Source organism: Papaver somniferum, chromosome 7 (assembly GCF_003573695.1).
Source record: "Papaver somniferum cultivar HN1 chromosome 7, ASM357369v1, whole genome shotgun sequence".
Classification (NCBI taxonomy): domain Eukaryota; kingdom Viridiplantae; phylum Streptophyta; class Magnoliopsida; order Ranunculales; family Papaveraceae; genus Papaver; species Papaver somniferum.
In genome coordinates, this window is record NC_039364.1 from 223144038 (window position 1) to 223166515 (window position 22478).

The following is a 22478-nucleotide window of genomic DNA, read 5'->3' on the forward strand; positions in this document are numbered from 1 at the left end:
AGGGATTAGGGTGCTGGTCGTGTGAAGGATAAATAAAAAAAAAAAGGATTAATTCCTTTTATACCAAATTTTATTTCCAAAAACCTAATTTTACAAGGATTTCCTTATTGGGCCCGACCCACGAATCCTAAACGACAAAGGTCCCGTCATCCAAATCAGCGGTTCAACACCAATTTATACTCATTAGACGATGCTCTATCATGCCACTGGGATCTTCAGTCAAGTCATGGTTTGCTCGTACTATCAAAATCCGGTAACGTCTTAACTTACGACTATGTTCAATTACTTATATTGTTATGACCGGAAAATCACCATTCAATGTTGACTGAGGAACACGGCTTTCCTCACTAAGCAGGGGACTTAATGTAGATGGTGGATTTTCGACAAAGGCTAAAATCGTAAACCCATAATTATACGAACTTCTGATCCAGCAATCAGACGCAAGTATTGAGACACGAGTCTCTCATCGAATCTCTGACTGAGAATACTTTCTCTCAGAGTACATGCGGATATGTAGTCTCTCGGTTGGACAACGACATATCTCAATGAATACTGAACACTTCATTAATTATTTCTATATAGAATCACGAGAGTGACGGCTCCTAGACAGCTTGCTCTGCTAGTATAGAGCGATAACGTCTTCAGGATACAAACAACAAGTTTTCCCTGATTATATAAAGGATATGAAGCTCCAGCAAGCTCATGTCAGAATAATTAATGCTCCTAGACAGCTTGCTCTGCTAGTATAGATCCATCAGTTAATTATTCTTAAATTCTTGGATTCATCCACTGAATTTCCGAAAATATTCAAATATTTTCGCAATATTTCGTTACTTCAATATATGGTTCTTCCCAGCAGAATTCCATGGGTTAGTAATAAATATTCAACGCACGGGCATCTGAGCTACCTCTGAGTAAGCCCCGGCTCAAAAGGTGCAAGTGTACTCAACGATGATACACTAATAATCACCGCACGAACGAGTATTTCAAAATACGACGAAACGATGAACCTATGCAAAATAGGAAGAAAATAATAAATAATTAAAATATTGACCAAGGTACCAGACGATTGGGCTTATCGGTCGGCCGGCCGTGCCGTGGCCAATCCCATGCCAGTTTTTTATTTTATCATATTTTTTGTTATTTTCCTTGATCTTATGAAAATCCTTTCATTTGAACAAATATCCTTCGTTTTGAGGAAACTCCTCAGTTTCATGGTGCTTCCTTCGCACGAAGGAAATAATATAAAATTGGGAAAAATATTGTGGGGCCGTGATTGTTGGCCAACCTGCCATGCCTTGATCCCAGTCGGCCCCACACCTCATGGTTCCTCATTATTTTATTATTATTTCCCTAATCTCATGAAAACTCCTTCATCTCATGGTATTTTCACAAATCCATGAAAAATAATATAAAATTAGGGAAACTCGTGGGACCAGGCCCCATCTAGCCGGCCACGCGCTAGCCGGTCCCACACGCCCCTTTATTTTATTATTATTATTTTAAAGTTACCTTCATCCCATGAAACTCCTTGATTTCATGGTATTTCTCTCAAATTAGGAAAATTCCTTCAAATCATGGAAAAATACACAGAAAATATATAAAAATTAGGGAAACTCGTGGGACCGGGCCAAGCTGGCCAGCCGTGCTCTAGACGGTCCCACACACCCTTATTTTTATTATTTTAATATTATTTGCTTCTTTGATCCCATGGAAACTCCTTCACTTCAAGGAAACTCCTTAATTTCAACAAATTCCTTTATTTCATGATATTTTCATAAATTCATGAAAAATAATATAAAATTAGGAAAAGCACCACGGGACCGTGGTTACTGGCCGGACGACCATGCATCGGCCTCAGCGGTCCCACGCTTCATCATTCCTTCATTTTATAATTATTTTCCTTCATCTCATGAAGTTTCCTCAGTTTGAGCAAAACCCTGATTTTGTCATATTTTCTCAAATGGTTGCTCAAACGCACGCCAGAATAACAAAATTCTCAGGACTGAGACACGGACGTGTTGACGACGCGAGCATGTTACCTTGACCGACCAAGGTTGGCTCTTTGGCTCGCAATGAGCCAGTCCCGCATATTTTCATGATTTGACCTAATTTGCACAATTGCACATATTAGGTCCAAGACTCTTCCAAATAATTTTGGAATTTCATGGAGTGATCGTCATTCGATCCCACGACCATCCAGGGATGGTTTCATGACCTCTTGATCGGTCTCTTACCTCTCCATAATTAATTAGGTTTTATCACCTAAGGCTCGGACGAGCATTTTTCGAATAAATGATTAAACTAGCATTTAATCATTCTTTCATCAAAAAATCACCAACTCTTCAAGAGATCTTGGTATTTTGCTCACGCGATCATATGGACGCTACATAATCGACCCACGGTCTCATGTAGCCGGTCCTCCTTCATTCCATGGTTAATTCTCAAATAAACCATCAATTGATCAAATTAGGGTTTCTGAGTCCAAGGATCATAATTCCCGACTCGAACATTAATTACTTTATGACGATCTCATGATCAGTATTCTTATTTATTATGCTCGGTTCAACTACCAGTATACTAATTAATGTTTTATTTTGGTCACGCTACCAATAATTCATCAGACGAGCAACACTTGCTCAGATGAGCAATATTTGCTCAAACCAAGGAATATTGGTTCAACTATCAATATTCAACAATTCATCGAATGAGCAATACTTGCTCACCTCAATGTGATAATTACACCTCTGTCTCAACGGACACGTTCAATTCATGAGTTTTAGAACATTTTGCAGAATAATATTCAACTCAGCAAATACATGAACTCATCGTCCCATGAAGTCAGCAACTGACTAAATACACGTCTGCCCTGCAGACTCCACGTTCACGAGACATCAATCGTGTCACTTGGGGGGATATAAACTAGGGTTTTGGTCTGGCGGTCTACGGCACGTGTGTTCATACACATGATGGAATGTGAGCAAGTCGTGCAATCAGTTGAAGGAGTTAACAAAGTAGTGGATGGAAAATCGACCAAGTCTCCGCACGATGAGCAACTGGTTTCAAACACGATTTCCACTTCCACACTCTTTGATTCCATCAACTGTCACACTTCATGGAATCATGGTGTCTACAATTCCAGCAATATAAATAAGTCTCTGAATCATAATTGAAGACAGAACAAGAATCTCACGTCTCACAGACAACACGAGATTAACTCAACATCTGAGTAATTACTCTCAACAGAGATTCAATCATTCAGAACTTATCTTATTCAGAATTCACAACACACCTACAATCTTTGATTACCATTGATTCCACACATTTCTCAGCTTCTCTCCTACAGATCAACCCATCCTCTCTTGTGACCGAATTTACTTTGGAACGTCCATTGTCTTGGTTTAGGCCGGATTACTACATATTGATCTCTCGAATTCAAAGCACTCCCTTCTTGCAGTGCATCTGTGTGGGGTTGAACATTTCGCTCGGTTCAAGAAGTCTCCTCCGTACGGTCGTCCCCTCAATCCCTCGAAAACCAGCAAATCGTTTTGCCCCATCTACAATTTGCTTTAATATGATGTAGTTGGTTTAATCCAATGTAGTTCGTTTTTATTATAAGAAAGGTTTAAATTAGTAGTCAGGATCCATGAACAAAGTGTTTTGACAAACCATACAAAACGTTAGATTGTTTGCATCTAATGGTTAACATTGATGCTTATGTGGCATTTTAACTAACTTTATTTTGTGTTTGGTTTAATTGAGAAAATTTTGGAAAGATATCTGAAAACTTAAATCCAAAAACTATCGACCATGTCTAATGTCTCTTCTCTGCAACAGAGACTCAAACTTATCGTTAATCATTCCTAATCTTATGTTTTACTTTTTTGTGAAATCATTTATTAGAATCTTCACAAACAATAGATCATATGAATTTGTGAATTCAAAATCCATCCTATTGCAAGTTACGGTTTACTACATATAAGAATAATCGTGCAATCAATCAAATATTTTGTTTTTAAACTCATTCTTCCTCTATAGTAAAAAGCTTATACTGAGTCGTCGTTAGAATACTGCAGTTCAAGTTATCCATAAGTCAAGTATAAATAGCATAGCACTTTCGTCTTAATTACTTTGTTTACCCTCGGAAGAACAATACATTTCCTAGTTATAGGATTCTTAATACTCAACAGCTTCTCCTCGTTGATCTTCTAAATTCTGCTTGGTAAAATTCTTAATATATTTTATGTCTTAAAAAAAAGCGAAAAGTGAATTTAAATCAAGATCATGGTTAATCCAGTGATCAAAACCAAACAATATTAAAAAAAAAAACTCGAAACTCAATTTTCTTTGAACTTCTTCGTAAATAATTTCCCAAAATTCTTTACTCGTCCCAGGGATATGTACTACCAAACAGGGAATAGTGTTTGTTACATGCCACCTCAGTTGAAATTATCAACCATCGGATAGATAACATCCTATGGTTTAGAAATTTTTTAAAAATAGTTTGTCAAAACACTTTGTTCATGGATCCCGACTCTTAAATTAGTTATGATATTGATGGTGCAAATTTTCATTGATTAAATAAACATAACATAGTAACATCGAACTAAAACATAAAACGATGGTGAACTCTATAAGGTTCATGTCACCGGATTCGATGTAGTTTGATGTTATTGTTGTCATTATGAGATCAAGTTATTATATATCGCTTAATATAAAAATAGAAGTCGAATTTAAGGTATAAATATTTTCATTAATTGTTATCATTACTGCCACTTCTTTTACAAGATATAAACTTAGACAATAATAAGAACTTAACTAACAATTTGAATTAAAATCTAGTACAATCTTCGGCCTCCTAGTTTCTTCGTTTGACGTATCCTCCATTCAACGCGCTCGTGAACTGTTTCTCCTTTGTATTTGTAACTTCGGTTGTTCACTTTCAAAAGTGGAGCTTTTCTTTGCCTTTTAGATGAACATTTTCTTGGATTAACTTCTAAAACTTGCACTTCCCTTTTACTATTTTCGATCGTTTATTTCATCACAAAAAAGTGTAATAGCTTTTTGAGACATTTCACTCAAAAAATTTAAAAAACTTGATTAAAAATTAGTAGAGATTAGTAGAAAAACTCAAGAGGAGTATATGAGTGGAGTGTCTGAAGTTAGTGATAATTTATAGTAGTGAAAATATGACTGCTTTTTACTGCAGAAAAATAGTCGTTGGCGGATTTACTAAGATTGCCAGCTGTCGAACTTTGTCCACACAAATTTACTTAAACCGCCAGCGGTTTTACTTCAACCGCGCGCTTCTTGATGAGCCGCCCATTACTTTTATCATGGTGGAAAATCCACTTTGCCTATCCACCTGGCTCAATATATTTTTCAATCAGTTTAGTTCCATAGGAACTGCCCTAACATGTATCCTAGAGTAAACCAGTAAAGGCAGTAATGTAAATTTGAAGTTGGAGTATTGCATCCCATGCTCAATTATCAAATTGGCTAAATTTATCTTGTTACAAATATTCAGTCCATGTGCCAAACACTACCAAGGTGCACCAGACAAAGTGTGGATACATATCCTGATAGAAATAAATAGATAATAATTTCGTGGGGATTTGTTACTGAAAGCATCATATATAAAGTCTACTTCTACGCTGAATCTGTTACGATGAACTTTTTTTATTCCTTCAACACATTTCTATTCTTCTTCGTCTATGCATCTTGTTGCCTGTTATTTTTCCCATCTGTCATCATGTTTTCCTATTTGGTGTGAGTACATACATTTTGCAAGCATGAGAATCCACAGTAGCTGACAGAGAATCCTTCACCGAAGCTTGAGTCGAATGCTGTGAATGTTTACCCAATTTAAACATATGATTAAGCGGTGAATGTACAACATAAGAAAAAAAACAAGTCAGTGTAGTAGGTACAAAATGCCTTGTTTGTGAATATCTTACCGCCCATAAGTCTCGAACATTAACTACAGTAGATGGTTTAAGGCCAATATCTTGCCAATTAGCCGTTATTGATGCCTGTTGAGATCCTCTATTCCATAGAACCAAAGCTATCCTGTGTCCACTTAGATGACCAGCCCAAACCTGCACATTTGGAGAATGAAATGTGAACTATGTGTAAAACTCCAGAGTTGGTACTTGGAATTTTTGGGAGTTGTTCATTTGCCTAGTGCAGCTGCAAAGATCTAAGGATTTTATATGTAACAATCATTAATACTTCTGGTTTGATAGAGTAGATAATGTTACCTCCAAATCTCCATCTTTCTTAACCTTTTTCCCTTGAACTCCAAGTTTATCTGTCCATGCCAATCAGAGATAACAACTGTAAATCTTCGCTCAATACACTGAATCCTTTGGTTCTTAAAGTGACATATCGTCTTGTTGACTACTGCTTCAGTAACCAAAATGAGTACTCTAAATACATACCTTGGTTAACTGCAATTACTTCCTTGTTGCTTAGCAATTCGGTTGTCACATTGTTCATTGATCGAATATCACACCCAATCAACAGTGGAGCCTACACTTACATTAGAACACATCTGCTCAATTCTAATTACTGTAGGTGGAAAGAAACACGAAAGAAAGGTTCAAATATTAGCAGTGGTACCTTAACCAATGCCCATATACTGAAGTGCGAACGGTACTCTTCTGTCGTCATGCCACTGTTTCCTACCTCAAGCATGTCGGGATCTAACATACCAAATATAAGTAGATTCAGTAAAGCTTATACTCTTAATTCAAGATTAAGCAAACTTGTCATGAGAATTACCATTCCATCCACCAGGTCCAGCATAAGCCGCCCATTTGTCATTTAGATCCGCAAGTTTTGTCATACTAGAATCATTAAACCAAGTAAAAGAAGAATTTCAATAAAACACCCTTTGTTATAGTCGACATTGTGTATATTCTAATACTGGATTGAACTTTATACCTCTCCCATTTATCCTCAATGTCTCCTGTTGTTCTCCAACTATTTCCCAAACCCGGCGCCCATGTTGCTGGGTCTTGATCTCCCCTGAAATCAAGTGAAGTGTAAATGCATATCTAAACTAGCAAATTCAATGTCATTTGTAACTCTATGTAAAAATTTAGTATATGAACAAGAAACTTACCATTCACATAAAGAGAAGAATATGGATCTTCCAGACTCCAGTAATGCTTTGCTCATCTTAGGATATCTATTTCAAGAATTGAGGTAAAAAAAATTGTGACTATGAATTCTAAAAATAGACAACTGTGGCAGAGGAAAGGGGGTACCTCTCTTTGGGGCTAGTACCAGTATTATGACAGTTATCATACTTCAAATAGTCGACACCCTAGACAGAACATTCCAAACAAATTAGTCATGTGAAGTATGTCTGCACTGGCTCATCACATCGAATAGGTGATGTAAAACTTCGTAAATGTCAGTCATTAAGCATTCATACCCATGAAGCAAAGGTTTTTGCATCTTGTTCCTCATGTCCAAATGACCCTGGCATTTGCTTACTGCAAGTAAAGACCCTGCCAACAAATATGAAAGTGTTAATACTGACAAACATTGAAGTGAAGTTCTTAACATCAAGTTCTGTTTGTGTTATCATATCTACTCCAAGTTTTACCCTGCATCAGAGTATATTCCAAGTTTGAGCCCTTTGCTGTGAACATAATCTGCTAGAGCTTTTATTCCTGAAGGAAATGCTGACGCTTTAGGAACCAAATTTCCCTGTCAAACAAATAAAAGACCTTGACGATCTTAACCGCGTGTTCTGGATTTGTATGATTGTAGCTAGATATACTTATAGTTGAGAACCCTATTCATGTCAGTAATCTATAGAATTACCAAAGTAGTCACCCATTTGGTAAATGAGGAAGTACCTGAGAGTCTCTGTTGAGTTCACCCCAGCAATCATCTGACAGAGACAAAAACGAAGTTAGGAAACGAAGTGACACTACTCAAGACTCCTCCGGTAATTGGTTGTACTAAGCACGTCGTGAACGGTGGTCGTTATGAAAAGGCTGATTAAAACCCTGCAACCTATATAAATTGACTTCTTTCCTTGCAATTTCAATGTAGACATACTTTTCTGAATCGATGACCCTTTGGGCCAGGTATTCTATCCGCTTTAGGCCAAATCAGAAAACTTATGAAAGGCAAGTGAAAATTGAACTCTATGGGATTACACATAAATCATTACCTAGATTTATGTAATTGTATCCAACTGCTAAAAGACCAGTTGACACCATTGCATCAGCTGTAACAAACATTTGAGGCAACAAATTACTTAGCTTCTTAAGATTTGCATAAAAATGGTAAAATCTTGAATTAAGAAATGTTAGAATATGGGTATCCAACTCAAAAACAATTGACAATGAGTGGAGAGGCCCTAAAAAATTATAAATCATAGGATCTTAGATTGCCCAACAATGTGGGACTAATAATCTTAACAAGAAATAATGGCAGTATGTGACTTACCTGTTTCTTTAATCAACTTCTCCTCAATGTTACACTGGAAATGATTCCAACTGTTCCATCTGATATTCATCCACAGTGTTGGAGAAATTCATAACTTAGTTAGAAATGTCTCCATTTCATCTTTCAATAGAAAGAAATTTAGAGAAAAAGAAAAGGAAAACTTAGTTACCCCATCTGTGGAGTTGAGCCTAGACCATTTTTCAACAATTTCCTCCTAAGAATCATCCGATGTACATCATCGTTCTTCAATTCCCGAACGCTTTTCACTCGTAAAGAATGTGCAACATCAATGGAGACGGCAAAGAAAATTAGCAGAAAACAGAACAGAGAATTCATGATTATGGTTCTGTTCCGTTTTCCTCTCTGCCCACTGCTGTATGAGATAAGGAATGCTAATCTTAGTTTCTCATTTATAGGAAAAAAGAGATACTACTTTGTTAACTCAACCATTAACTTTGTCCAGATGTTTTTGTTTCAGCTGAAAGTGAATAGAGAGAGAATGTTAAAGATGGCGATCTCTTGTTGTATTGGAAATCCACGTACATCATTGTCTTTTGTAATGCTGATAAAAAGTTTAAACCGTTTTTTCAAGCCTATGATGTAATTAGGCTCTGCAAGATCATGGTAAGCGCATTTATTATTTGGTTCAAAGAATCCAACTCTATTATTAGATTGCGTTTCATTGCAGTACAGTACATGCAATTCAAACCAGGCTAAACAAGGAAACACATTTTCATAACTCGTCATGAAGACGGTGGATCCACTGTCCTCTATCCATCCTCAAACTACACCCTTTTCTTTTCTTCTTTTTGTTATCTTTGTGGGGTTAGGTACTTACTTAGATTGATCTTTGGAGTGAAGGTTCTGCTCACTACCTAATTCGTTCTCAAAAAAGATAGTTAATGCTAGAGTTATAACTTCATGGGTTTATGGTTAGATCTTTAACTACCGATGAAAAACTGAGTAAATTCTTTGTTAGAAAAGCAGTTGCGTTTGCAAGGAGGCTTCAGAAGAGCTGGTTGGAAAGTCTATTTACTCCATATTCTAGAGATTACTGCATATATTGATTTCTTGTCTATCTAATTATTATATGCAATCATACTGCATACGGCATGCTAAACTTTAGTTATTCAATCAAGAAGAGATAGAGATGGCCATTACCTGTGAGGTGGTCGAGTAGTACTGATTATCCTAGAGAAATGAGTCACAAATCAATATCATGACCAGCTAGTATTACGCGGAAAGTGTTGTTTACCTTCTTACGGTATAGAGACACAATTTTGCCTAGCGTGAGAGAAAGTGCGAAATGAATACGGCTTTTAAATAAAGAGCAAAATAACTTTTAAAAGGAGAGAGTACGAGAACCTACAATATTTTATCCAAAAATATTTAAGTCTCAAAAATATAATAAAAAAACTGGTATGGAAGGAATACTTCTGAATTTTGTGGAATCCAATTGGAATTTTTAGAGACTTTCATCGAGAATGCCCAAAGGGTTCTAGCACCCTGGCCAAAAGGTTCACCATTTTCGGGGGAAGGCCTAGTTTGGTGCGTAGTAGGAAAAAGATGGAAGAAAATGGGAGCCTACCAGGCAAAGTCGGTATTTATGTCCATAAAAAATCTTGAATAGACCAATGTTGGTTCCATAAGTTCACATGACGTCCTATTTATATGAAGCTGGTCAGTAGGGGACGAGGTAAGAAGAAAATGCAGGCATAAAAGATCCCAACTCTCCAAATGGGGGCAAATTTTCCCTTCCTTTGGTTATTGGAATTTCAGATCTCTGGGTCTATTTTTCTCGTGCACTCTTTGTCGGCCAAGTTAAACTGACAACTAAAAGGTTGGTTACTTTGCGAGTCCATGACATAATAGTTTCAAGGAAATGAACTAAAGAGAGAAAGGGTGAGTAACTGAATAAAGGGAATATCATGTGATGAGTCTGTTGTCTACTTATACTTTCAGAAGAACCATAACGTTCAATAGTTGTCAGTCACATATTTAGTCACTCTTGCTACTTGATAGCCCAGACATCACACTAAACCACTCTTACAAATGAGCTAAATGAGCTTTGGGGAGACCTAGTACCCGAATGAAATTGATTCCAAGGCTAATGCATATAAATGATGTACACATAGTGGGGTAAATGTGAGTTTACCATACCGAAATGAAAGACTCCGTACCCTGGACTTAAGACTTTATAAAAGAAAATCGTGCACAGATTTATAAAATGTAACTTAGATTTAGTGTCAGGAGTTAACCACTGTCCATGCAGTACTGCAGAATGAGACTCTGACTGCAGTAAAAGAAAAAACTATACACACTATCTTTTAAGCAAAAAAGGATAACTTGTGCTGGGAATTCAGTTATTGGACCAGTCAGTCTTTAAGTAAATAGTAGATTATCATTTACCCTTTGGCTTACTCTTAACTGATGGCTTGTTTTCTGCAGGAACATCGGCAGTTAACTTCCCCATTTGCTTCTGCAGATGTGCAACTGGATCATCATTGGTTACTTTTACTTTCGGGCTCTTCTTCTTTCCATCGACAATCTTGAACTCTAGCCTATATAGAGCGCACACATCACAGTTGTTTAGCTCATACTCGAACAGGTGCCAATCAAAACCTTCCAATGGTTGTGGGTCCATATAGTAGGATCTCTTTAAACCGTCGAATTCCTTCATCTGTTGTTTCCTTGACTCGTGCCAACCACGCCCAGTGTAATCTGGTAATGACCTCTTCTTTCTAGTCCCGCTTTCAAATGCTCTCTGTGGCTTATCAAAAAAGAGCCACTCCCTGATTGTTTCACCATCTCCAAGGGAAAAGTCGAATAGCTCTGGAGCATTCCATGGGCACTTGGTGGTAGCAGCTCCCTCGCATTCTGGAATACCAACATCTTTGCCCTGTACCTTAGCTTTGAGAGCAGCTAATAATGGACCATCTTTTAGGTCTATACCCGGCCGTACAACAGGAGTCATGCCAAGAGCTCCTTCTTCCATGGCTAGGCCAGCATGTGAGCTACTGCAATAATCTTGATACCACTCAGATCCTTGAGCACGCCTTGTACAATCCCAAAGTGCACATTTAGGACCTGAGATCCCAGAAGTTGGAAAACGCATATTAGGACCAGCCTGTGAGCTACTCTGCCCAGCATCTTCTCCACATTGCTTTGTACCATCAAAATCAATGCTAAGGTTCCGGTCGAATTCCTGATGCAAATCAAATTGATCCAAGTCGAACTCATTAAAAGCCTCATAGTTGTTAAACATGTTTGGTTGCATCACTGAAGGAGACTCCCCATGCTGACCAACCCCTTGATCATACAATTCATACCCATGTTCTTGTGGTACTTGATTCAAAAAGTAACTATCATCATGAAACAAATTAGAATTAATATCTCCAGCAAACGTACCAACATCAAGCCTAGGCGCTTCAAACGCCTCAAGCGCCTGAGACTCAGGGTTAGGGTTAACAATTTCTTTTAAAGCGCTAGTTGCATCATCTTCTTCATCACAATGTTCCAATAATCGACAAAGTTCCGCAGTAGAGAATGTACCTCCCAAACTAGCACCACCAAGTAAAGAAGAAGAAGCCGGAGAAGGTTCATCAAGTTCATCTTTCCACTCCCGCAACATCTGATGAGCCTGTTTTTGAAGAACAGAAACATCCCCAGAACGACTCTCTTGAAGAGCAGACTGTAGATTTGTGATTACTGATTGAAGATCATCTACCCGATTCTTTTCCTTCTCTTTGAATAACTTATGAGAATCAGATTTCCCACCACTATCCTTTGAGTTCTTCATGGTCAATTTCTATAAACTCAAACCCAATTGAACCCTAATTTCACCTCCTATAGATCATCTAATAACCACAGTGTTGATGGTGCATATATATAGAACTGGTAGTGTTGATTGAATTGTGTACTCAAGAGTTTTATACGATTAAGGAAACCCTAATCGAGGCATTGTAAGGAAAGAAGAATAGAAACCCTTAATGAAATAAGAAAAGGAAATACTCGAGGAGACGGTTTTGGACCGAGAGTAAATGGCTTTAGAAAACCGGTTAGATTAGATTCTGGTTCCGATGTCTCCACTACTACACCTACCGTTTTTGGAGAAATGGAACCGATGGAAGAAACAAAACAATGCTACATGTGCTACCTGGGCTGTTTTTTTTTTTTTTTGTGAATAAGATATTTTATTCCAAATTAAGACTCAGAATGAGCCGCGATTACACAGGTAGTAGAGCCATCTAATCTGGGATTTTGCAAAACCCCAATATTAGATTTATCTACTAAAATTCGCCTGAGGCTACAAACTGGTGGAGATTCATCCCATTCCACATTATTGTTTAAAATTCTAACGAATTTTGCCAAAATGTCTGCAACTTGATTTCCTAATCTAGGAACATAAAAGAAACCCAAAAATCATTATACGAATTTGCTATTATGATGGCTTCATTAAGATAAGCTTTGGCCCGCCATGAGATATTTGTTTGTTTTCCTTGAATGTAGTTGAATAAGCTCTCACAATCTCCTTCAATGTTAAAGTTTTGAATCTGGTTTTCCTTAGCCCAGATAGCTGCCTGCATTACTCCTATAGCTTCTGCCTCTTGTGGGTCTGCCCTTGTGATCCTGTTGATTGCGCTGCTCTTCCTCCTTTACTATCACCTGCATCATTTCTCAAAATTAAAGCATAAGTAGAAGGTGCAATATCTGATATCCATGATGCATCCACATTTATCTTTACGGTGTCTGTTGTCGGCGCTTTCGAAATTGGGAGAAGTTTCTTTTTTTTTGTGCTAGTTTAGTCTTGGAAGAAGTTCTTTTCCTAGTAGACTAGAAAACTAAATGTCTTTGTATGTCTAGGGCCAGAGAAGAGACTGATTTAGCAGTGTGTTCAAAAGTTCTATCACACCTTTCTTTCCAGATAAACCACATCTTTGTAAGAAGTAATTCATAAGAGATATCCGTTCTAGGTTAATGAGACCATTGTATACAAAGATCTGGAATTGAAATAGAGGTATCCAGATTTAGTATGACAGTGTTAGGGGAATTGTTCCAAATCTCCTTAGAAAAGGGGCAATGAAATAAAAGATGTTCTGTTGTTTCTACTGCTGCATTGCACATTGTACAACTAGGAGTCACATTCTTGACTTTTCCTGTAAGTTTACTATTAGTTGGTAAAGCATTATGTAAACATTTCCATAAAAAAAGTTTAATTCTTTCCGAGATTTTCATTACCCATAAGGCCTTCCAGAATGATTCAGGTAAAGATAGGCTAGTAATGTTTGTACCATTTTCATTTAACTTTTCATACATAGAATTCACAGTAAATTCCCCTGACCTAGTAAGAGTCTATCTTAATTGATCTTTTCTAAGGTTAAGATCTGTATCCTTAAAGAGGTTAATATTTCTATTTTTTTCCACTAAGGCAGCAGGGAAGATAGATAGTAGTAAAGGAAGATTCCAAGAACATGTGTCTTTATTGATTAGATCAGAAACTTTTGTAAGATGACTATTGGTAGGATCACTAAGGTGTTGTATATTGTCATTTAAATCTGGTATCCATCTATCCTTCCATATATTGATGTCCTGTCCATTTCCCGCTTCCCAAATGCTAAATTTTTGGATCAATTCTAGACCAAGACTTATGCCTTTCCAAATATATGAGCCTTTTGCAGTGTATTTAGTCCTAAAAGGTGATTTATTTCTGAAATACTGTGTTCTCATTGTTTTTACCCAGAGAGCATTTGGTTCCTTCAGCATTCTCCATGCAATTTTTGCCAACATTGCTAAGTTTACTTTACGTGCATCTCTAAAACCTAATCCACCTTTACTAATTGGTTTACAAATATAAGGCCAAGCTTTTGGATATGTAGGATCAGAATCTCGCAGCAATAATGCCTCAGCGAAATTATGAACAACACAACACAGCAGTGTCGCAGAACAACTTCAGAAACGAAATAATAAACGACGTCAGCTAAATCATGAGAAAAATGTGATGGTCCTGCGAAAATTAGAGAGTTTGCGAGATTAACATTTGTAAGGATGCGAGAATGTCGCAAGTCATATCCGAAAATAAAGGACAGATTAGCTGTCATCCACTATGTAATTCTCTATAAATAGCCGCTCAGTTGTAAAGAAAAGGAGAGAGATCTTTTCTGAGTGAGAAGCAAGTAAATAGGAGAGAGAAAACCTAGAGCAGTGGTTATTCTTGATTCCTTTATATTTTCTTGTAAGATTGTTCAAAGATTCATTAATAAAATTAATATTGTTAATCTAAAATGAGTTGAATGTTAATGAAATATGGTGAGGGGTATAGTGTAGGATTTCCTGCAACTACATAATGGCGTTAGAAACAGGGATAAGAGGCTATAGGGTGCAGTCTCGTAACCATAAACCCTATAGGTAAAAGGGATAAGAGGCTGCGAAAACAACTTGTTGTTGTTAAGACCGGATGGGAGGAGCTAACCTTGTATGGTAGAAGTACGCCTCCTTGAAGGGGAAACCAGGGGGGAGATAAGGGCGGCACCCTCCATTAGGGAGTTGATAAGTGTATTAAGACGCAAATGTCATGAGGCTTTTTACTCGCAAGAGTATTAAGGCTTGTCATATTTTTGCGACAATCCTGAAGAGGCAATAATACTAGAGAAAAAGATAAGACGAGATCAATGGGTTTTCGCATGAAAGTGCGAAGACGTCCTGCGATTTCGTCGCAAGACGACAATGTAATGGGGATTTATTTTCGCAAGAATATTTAGGCCTGTCATATTGTCGCAACATTCCTGAAGAGGCAATAATACAAAAGAAAAAGTTAAGGCAAGATCAATGGGTTTTTGCATGAAAGTGCAAGGACGTCCTGCGATTTTGTCGCAATGACAAGAGGTGGCATAATAAGACCTTTAACTAGGAAGGCAAAATAAGACCACCCAAGGATGAGATTTTGAAAAGAATCAAAATTCACTTCGCATATGATTGCGAAATTATATATAAACAACTGCGAAGTTGAGGCACAAAATAAGAAAAATCTGCAAAATCTCTCATTTAGATACAAATAACAGAGGCAAGTAAGGGAATGAATGAAATTAGAAAATGTTATTTGTCTCCACATGATAGATTTACGCAAAAATTAAAGAATTAATGATTATGTTGATTAACCGTATTGCAAGGAAGAATTGTTTTAATAAATGCAGGTCAAAATGAAAGAAACTCATATATTAAGGAATATGGAGAACCAAAAGAATTCGCAAATATACAGAAAGAAGGAATAAATGTACAACTATTACAGAAGATCAAAGAAAGAAACAAAGACTACTTCTTAGTTGATCCTTCATCATCTTCATCAGACTTGTTCCCTTCTTCGTCTGCATCATAACTTTTATCTCCATCAGAACCTTCATCACCATCAGTTTCTTCATCATCAGCTTCGCTATCAGAGATGGTCATACTAGGAATGTTCTTTGGGATCTCCTCCAAGAGACAAGGATAATCAGAGTGAGGAATACTATGGTCATCACAAACCATTTGAATAGTTTGATGGCGAAAATGCAGAGCATCGTTCTTAAAGTTTGCAACAGTGATCTTGATTTGATTCTTTAATCTGGAATACTTATCGTTGCGAGAAGAAAGATTCTTTGCGAGTTCCTCTTTTTCAGCTTCAAGTTCCTCAATTCTTTCGCGATATCTACTTTCAGAATCTGCGAGCAAAAGGCAATCAATTAATAACTTGATGAAAATTCATAAGAAACAAAAGATTAGTGAAGAAGAACAATTAATAACCTTCTCTGTCAGAAATCATATCTCTAATCAAGGTTGTATGCTCAACTTGGAGACTAACATTTACACCTAAATCTTTTCTGGCATCGTCTAAGATTTTTGCAACCCAAGCGAATTCATCCTCATTATTTATAAGAAGGCGAGAACGAATTTGGGTTTCTCTCTCGTTAAGCACGGCATTTTGGCGGTTAGCTTCATCCCGTTCAAATTGAACTTCAAGAAGAATTTCTTGGAATTTCGCTAAAGTCTCAGCACCTTGGTTAGAAATGCGATCCTTATCATCTATGAGACCGCTAATTTTGGTTCTTAGCTCATTGATTTTCTCTTTAGAATTAAGAAAGAAACGCTTAAATTGGTTGGCTAAGCCTAAACTAGATCTATGGTCAATCTCTAAGAGGCGAAATTTGGATCTCAGTTCATTCAGAGAAAGAGATGAAATTTTATCATTTGAGAAACTATTTAAAGATTTATTAAGATGCTCAAGAAGGGTGTCATTATCCAAGGCATTAGGAAATGAACGAAAAATGGTAGCTTCATCAGAAAGACCATAAATTTCTGCAAAAAGGATCAATCAAATAAGATAAAATAACAGGATGAATAAATGAAGGGAAAGGAGAAAAGTAACATACCATAGAGTTGATTATTAGCTTGCTGAAGACTAGAGATTTTATTCTTGTGCGAAGAAGAATCAATTTCTAGTTGTTTGTTCTTCTCGCGAAGACATTTGACTTCATCTTCCAGTTCCTCATTCTTTGTACGAAATTGAAGATTCTTCTTTTCAAGAATTTCGCGTCTCCTCTCCAGATCTGAGGCAACAACAAAAGAAGCTTTTCTAGCCTGCGAGAAAATGTAAAAAGTATTAAAATAGAAAGAGATTTTGAGTTACAATAATGATGAAGTAAAAGAACGAAAGCATACCAGACTATTAAGAGAATGCAGGAAGTTGGGAGTCACCGATCTAGAAACTCCACGAAGAGAATTATCACCATCCAATAAAGGAACATCGCAAATCGTAGCGAGAGCTTTGCAGGTATTAGCGAATTGACTATCTCCCATTCCTTGCCAAGAATCAGAAAAGAGACCAGAGAGCTTAGCCATAGAAGATTCAGATGGAGAATCTTCATTTGCAGCAAGGTCATCATTATCCTCATCATTCTCATCATTCTCGGAGTTTTCATGAGAAGGAATATTTGAAGGAGAGGAAGAACGGATTTTTCTCTTCTTTGAAGGAGGAGCAGTTGGTTTTTCCCTGCGAAGAGCACCTTTACCTTTATCACCAGTCTTCGCAACATTGGCAGGCTCTTCTATTTCAGCAATAATCTTCACACACAGATAGAAATAAGAAATAGAGGCAACAATATACTGTTTAAAATCATAAGAGAATATTTCTTACCTCATCTGTGTATGAGCGAAGAGCTAACAAGGTACTAGCCTTCCCAGTCCTGTGATAGCTATCTTTCAGTTTCTGGATCTGTAGAATGTCGCAAGAATCACCGAACAAAAGAATAAAGACAAATAAAGAAATATAAAGTGGGTGAAACTGGAAGAGACATACCTCTTTCTCCTTCTCGGGCCAAGAGAATACCCAAGGTTGATAAGAAGTGAGATTCTCAAGAAGAATATTTGACCCAGCAATGTAAGGTCCTTTCAGCATCAAGGGAAAAACACACCATTTATCATCTTTGGATTGGCGAGGAGTTGTGTTCTTACCAGAGTGCCAATCAATGTCTTGCATGAGTATTTTATCTTCATCAATATTATCTTTCATTTTCAAGCGAATACCCCAGCGAGTATTCTCTTTCTTCATGGATATTAATTCATAGTTTTCGAAGAAATTCGCTAATTATATTTCTTAGCGACTATCTCTAGATCTATGAATTTAGGATCCCTAAGCTCTTTGGAATAAAGAGATCCTTTACCAGCACCACGGTTAGCGAACTCCAGCATCAGACGCATGCAATCCCCACTCAATTGGAAGATAGCTCGCGAAAATCCCGAGTGAGCGAGAATTTCATAGAACAGAGGAATATCTGGGTCACAAAGAGAAATGGGGAGACTTGCGAGAATTTGACCTAGCGAAACTATGATTGATTGATCATCACAATGTTGATCAGAGAAAAGTTTGACAGAAAGAATTGACTTGGCACTTTCACCAGGAATGGTAGAAAGTGTGAAACCTTTCTCAGCAAAATCTTTTTGGACGTCTTTTAAGGTTTTCTCATGTTTTTGGCCACTTGGAGGCATATCGGAATATAGAGTATGGGAATGGATGAAAAGTAAGAAGATTGAAGAGGGAAGAATTACAGTAGCAGAACTTACGGAAGAACAATAGAGTTGCAGAGATGAGAGAATAAAAAGAGAAGAGAAAGTAAAAAGAAAATGGAAAGAAGAGTAAGAAGAATATATAAAGAAGATTTTTTTTTACTCGAAGAAATAAACACCATTAATGCAAAAAGACGTGAGCGGTTGAAAAGCAGCGGTTACAGAAGACGTGTCAAGAGATAGATGGACGAAAGGATACGTGTGATAAATGCAGAATATGAAGAGATGGACAGCTGCGGCATTTCTCACATCATTCTCTACTTCGCAGAGAAGATATGAGAAGAGGCAAGATGTAGGATCAGAATCTCGCAGCAATAATGCCTCGGCGAAATTATGAACAACACAACACAACAGTGTCGCAGAACAACTTCAGAAACGAGATAATAAACGACGTCAGCTAAATCATGAGAAAAATGTGATGGTCCTGCGAAAATTAGAGAGTTTGCGAGATTAACATTTGTAAATATGCGAGAATGTCGCAAGTCATATCCGAAAATAAAGGACAGATTAGCTGTCATCCACTATGTAATTCTCTATAAATAGTCGCTCAGTTGTAAAGAAAAGGAGAGAGATCTTTTCTGAGTGAGAAGCAAGTAAATAGGAGATAGAAAACCTAGAGCAGTGGTTATTCTTGATTCCTTTATCTTTTCATGTAAGATTGTTCAAAGATTCATTATTAAAATTAAGATTGTTAATCTAAAATGAGTTGAATGTTAATGAAATCTGGTAAGGGGTGTAGTGTAGGATTTCCTGCAACTACAGGATAATAACCTTTTCCTCCAGCGTCCTTGCTCCACCAAAAGTCTCTTTGTAAAGCATTAATTTTATTAGTTGTTTGTTTTGGTAAAAGAAAACACAGATGGGATACTAGAAAGAACAGCTCTGTTCAACACTGCTTTGCTAGGTTGTGAGAGGACTAGTCCTTTCCACCCTTTAGACTTAGATTCCATTCTTTTTAAGATGGGTGCAAAGGTTTTAATCTTTGACCTATCCATAATCTTTGAACAATGAATTGGTTTTGATTATACCCCTGGAATTGTTGGAAGTTGTCATGTTGTTGAGATAGTTGGAAACCGTATCCATTGTTCCAATATGCTCCATCCATGAGAAATAAGTACCTGAAACACGATTCTCAAAACAAGGTTAAAAACCAGAAAATAAAACAAAACTAAAAACAAGTAAATAAGAAACCAAAAACAAGTGACAACCGCTGCCTCCCCGGCAGCGGCGCCAAAATTTGATCAATGTCGTATGTGTCAAAAATAAATTACACTTTCTCACAACTCAAAATAAATAATATAACAAGGGTAAGAGAGGATTGTTCCCACTGAGAGGATCTAGGTTGTCAAATTGTTTCGGTTTCCTATACAAACAAGGGGGGATTTCCGATTTTTATGTAAAGGAAAATAAACTAAAAGCAAATAATGAAATAAACAAGCAAATCAATAAGATGAAGATATTGGTCAAGGATTAGTTTTCATTCACAAACATGAATTTGTAACAATAACTAGAATTGATATTTAATCTCAACTTTTATCAAAAGTCCTAGGATACCTTGATCGCAAGAATATCACGCTAATTTCCTCTTGTCATCAACAAACACATTAAAAGATGCGAAAGTGAATTCTTCCTAGAAAGCAAACTAAAGTGTAAAAGCACAATTAAGTTTAACTCCCTAAGAGCACTAAGTTCTATGAAATAAGACTAATCAATGCAAACGAACGTGTAAAAGCACTAATCCGTTTTAACAAAGGTTATAATCCACTTGTGACTACTAGGATGTATCACTACAAGCAATAATCACAATTATGTTACTTGTATTCAAGGTGTATCACGATTACGTATAATAAACCCTAAACTAGCAATAGATATGATTACGAGTTCTACCAATTTGCAACTTGACAAAACTACCAATCAATCATACATGGCGATATTTCTAGCGAATCATAATCGACAAAACATGGAGACAAAACTAATTTATTGAATGAAAACCCATATTTGGAAATCCAACTTATTCCTTAACCAATAATAAAATCTAGGTACTCATGTTAAAGGGGTTCATCACAAGAAGAAAAATAAAAGTTTTCATCTTTTTAAACCCCAGAACAAAAGTAGAAGATGAGATATGATATAAGATCCTACTCAGTTAAAAACCAAACCTCCAAATCCCGGCCATCCAATCTGTCTGGCCCAACCCAGGCCTCATAAGCCCATTCAAAACAGGCCCATAGTGCAATTACCTCACTTAGCTTGTCAGTCTTGTGCAACTGACAAGTTACTTCAGCCAACTCCATTTCAGCTTCTTGGTTCAACTGCTCTTGTTTTGAGTTTCTAGATGCAACTTATCTCAACACCAAGATCACCAATTTCAGCCCCTTGCACTGTCTGTTCCCATCAAGGCTTCAAATACTCATCACTAACCAGCTACAATTCATCTACGTAGTTATGCTACTGCCTCGACAACTCAGCTCTCAGTCGCAGCTGCATTTCCATCTCCATACTCTTGACTAATTTCCCAGCAGCAGCCAAACCAACTTTCTTGTAATTCCGGTATACACAACATCACCTTTTCTTCTCAAGCTCAGCTCTGCACTAGCAATTTCATCTCACAAACATCCATTCCATAATACCCAGCACCTGCAGCTCACCCGATTCTTCCATTACTTCGCCAGTAGTCGCCAAACCATTGCTTGCGAAACCGAGTTCTAATCCCTCCAAACAGCCAACAAAGCCTCGATACACATCAATTTCTCTTGGCGTTCCCTGCAATTCAGTTCCCCATAGCTCAGCCATCTTGTAACTCCAACAGCTCCATCACTGCAACACATTAAACCCAGAGCCTTCATCTCTATCTCAGCCTCAAGCTCCAATTTCTGAGTCTTCTGCGCACCAGTTATTCAGCTCCAGCTGCTGCACTGCATCCGAGTCCCTTTGGCTTCAAAGTCCTCCCATAATCTTCAGTACATGACCCTCAAACCCATGGCCAGCCTGGTGAAACTCAGCTTGGCAATGGTTCAAACTTTTTGTCGAACACGTTAATCAGTCACCACACAAGTTGGTTCTTCTCGGCAAAGCTCATCGCTGTTAACTTGAATTCCAGACATTCCCATCTTTCGTTGCTCTTCTCTGCCTACTTGATTCAAATACAAAGCCAAGACTCGCCTCCCTCTCGGGCATTTAATCGAACATTTGCTGTGTATTCTGCTGACTAATGATGGACAAAGCTTTTGCTGTATTTGAAGATCACAAATCGTCTCCTTCCCTGCATATAATTCACATTCAACACAATCCCATACATTCATTCAAGACTCAATATAAGAATTCTGAATCACTTGATCCATTCATTCCCAAAAATCTACAGCAGTGGCTTGTTTTCACGGCAGAAAGCTTGTGTTCTTCACTGGCTTCTCTTTGCAGCAATAACGAATTCAAAACAAAACCAAACTCCCCAAAATCGAGTACCCAGTCTTTATTTCCTTCTACAGATTCGAAATCCCTGTCCTAGCCTGACCTAACTTTCTTGGCAAATGAGCATTAACCATGGCTTGAATAACCACAGATAACCCATCGTTTCAGTAGTCTCAGATCCCCTTGGTTCAGTCTTGAATCTCCACCAAACTGTCACCACTACAGACTCTCAACCCTTGCCAAAATTCCTCCAGACTAACAGCTTTGATCTCCTTGCTTAGTCCGGCTGACTCAGTTGATGGCTACTGGAAACAACGGAATCCCTGGGTCTTGTTCTGTGCTTGTGAATTTAAATTGCTTTCCAAAGAAACCTGACTTCATTTCTTTGTATTTCACTCCACCAGCACACACGCGCACCATCTGGTGGTGTATTTGTTGATGTTGGCACCATGTAGCCTGATGTGGGCTTCCACACAGAGGTACCCTAAGCCTTGATCAGTAAAGAG

General features: G+C 37.5%; 2 protein-coding genes across 4 annotated transcripts; both read right to left on the reverse strand.

Annotated features, from left to right (window-relative positions):
• Positions 1 to 5460: 5460 nt before the first annotated feature.
• On the reverse strand, positions 5461 to 9746 carry LOC113299660 (alpha-galactosidase-like). 3 transcript variants are annotated; one of them, XM_026548733.1, is made up of 16 exons: positions 9631 to 9746; positions 8639 to 8842; positions 8470 to 8528; positions 8192 to 8248; positions 7872 to 7906; positions 7616 to 7719; positions 7442 to 7517; positions 7272 to 7330; positions 7127 to 7192; positions 6946 to 7029; positions 6784 to 6848; positions 6622 to 6704; positions 6441 to 6531; positions 6261 to 6310; positions 5958 to 6098; positions 5461 to 5846 (listed from the first exon to the last, which is right to left on the reverse strand). In XM_026548733.1, exons 2-16 carry the CDS (start codon positions 8803 to 8805, stop codon positions 5751 to 5753), a joined length of 1233 nt encoding a protein of 410 aa, XP_026404518.1. In that variant the 5' UTR covers positions 8806 to 8842; positions 9631 to 9746; the 3' UTR covers positions 5461 to 5750. The 3 variants fall into 3 exon arrangements, with proteins under 3 accessions (XP_026404518.1, XP_026404517.1, XP_026404519.1); XM_026548732.1 differs by having other exon boundaries at positions 9725 to 9733; XM_026548734.1 differs by having other exon boundaries at positions 8639 to 8839; positions 9631 to 9649.
• A 905-nt stretch (positions 9747 to 10651) lies between these two features.
• Positions 10652 to 12578, reverse strand: LOC113299659 (transcription factor VOZ1-like). Its single transcript, XM_026548731.1, has one exon. The coding sequence runs from the start codon at positions 12266 to 12268 to the stop codon at positions 10871 to 10873; it is 1398 nt and encodes a 465-aa protein (XP_026404516.1). The 5' UTR covers positions 12269 to 12578; the 3' UTR covers positions 10652 to 10870.
• Positions 12579 to 22478: the final 9900 nt, after the last annotated feature.

Bases quoted from the DNA above. Each gene is read 5' to 3' on its own strand.
- LOC113299660 (XM_026548733.1), bottom strand. From the start codon at position 8,805: ATGAATTCTCTGTTCTGTTTTCTGCTAATTTTCTTTGCCGTCTCCATT. The intron at 7,518-7,615 runs GTAAAACTTGGA...ATTTGTTGGCAG, and splicing joins GGAATATACTCTGATGCAGG to GGTCTTTACTTGCAGTAAGC. The intron at 6,849-6,945 runs GTATAAAGTTCA...TAATGATTCTAG, and splicing joins ATTGAGGATAAATGGGAGAG to TATGACAAAACTTGCGGATC.
- LOC113299659 (XM_026548731.1), bottom strand. From the start codon at position 12,268: ATGAAGAACTCAAAGGATAGTGGTGGGAAATCTGATTCTCATAAGTTA.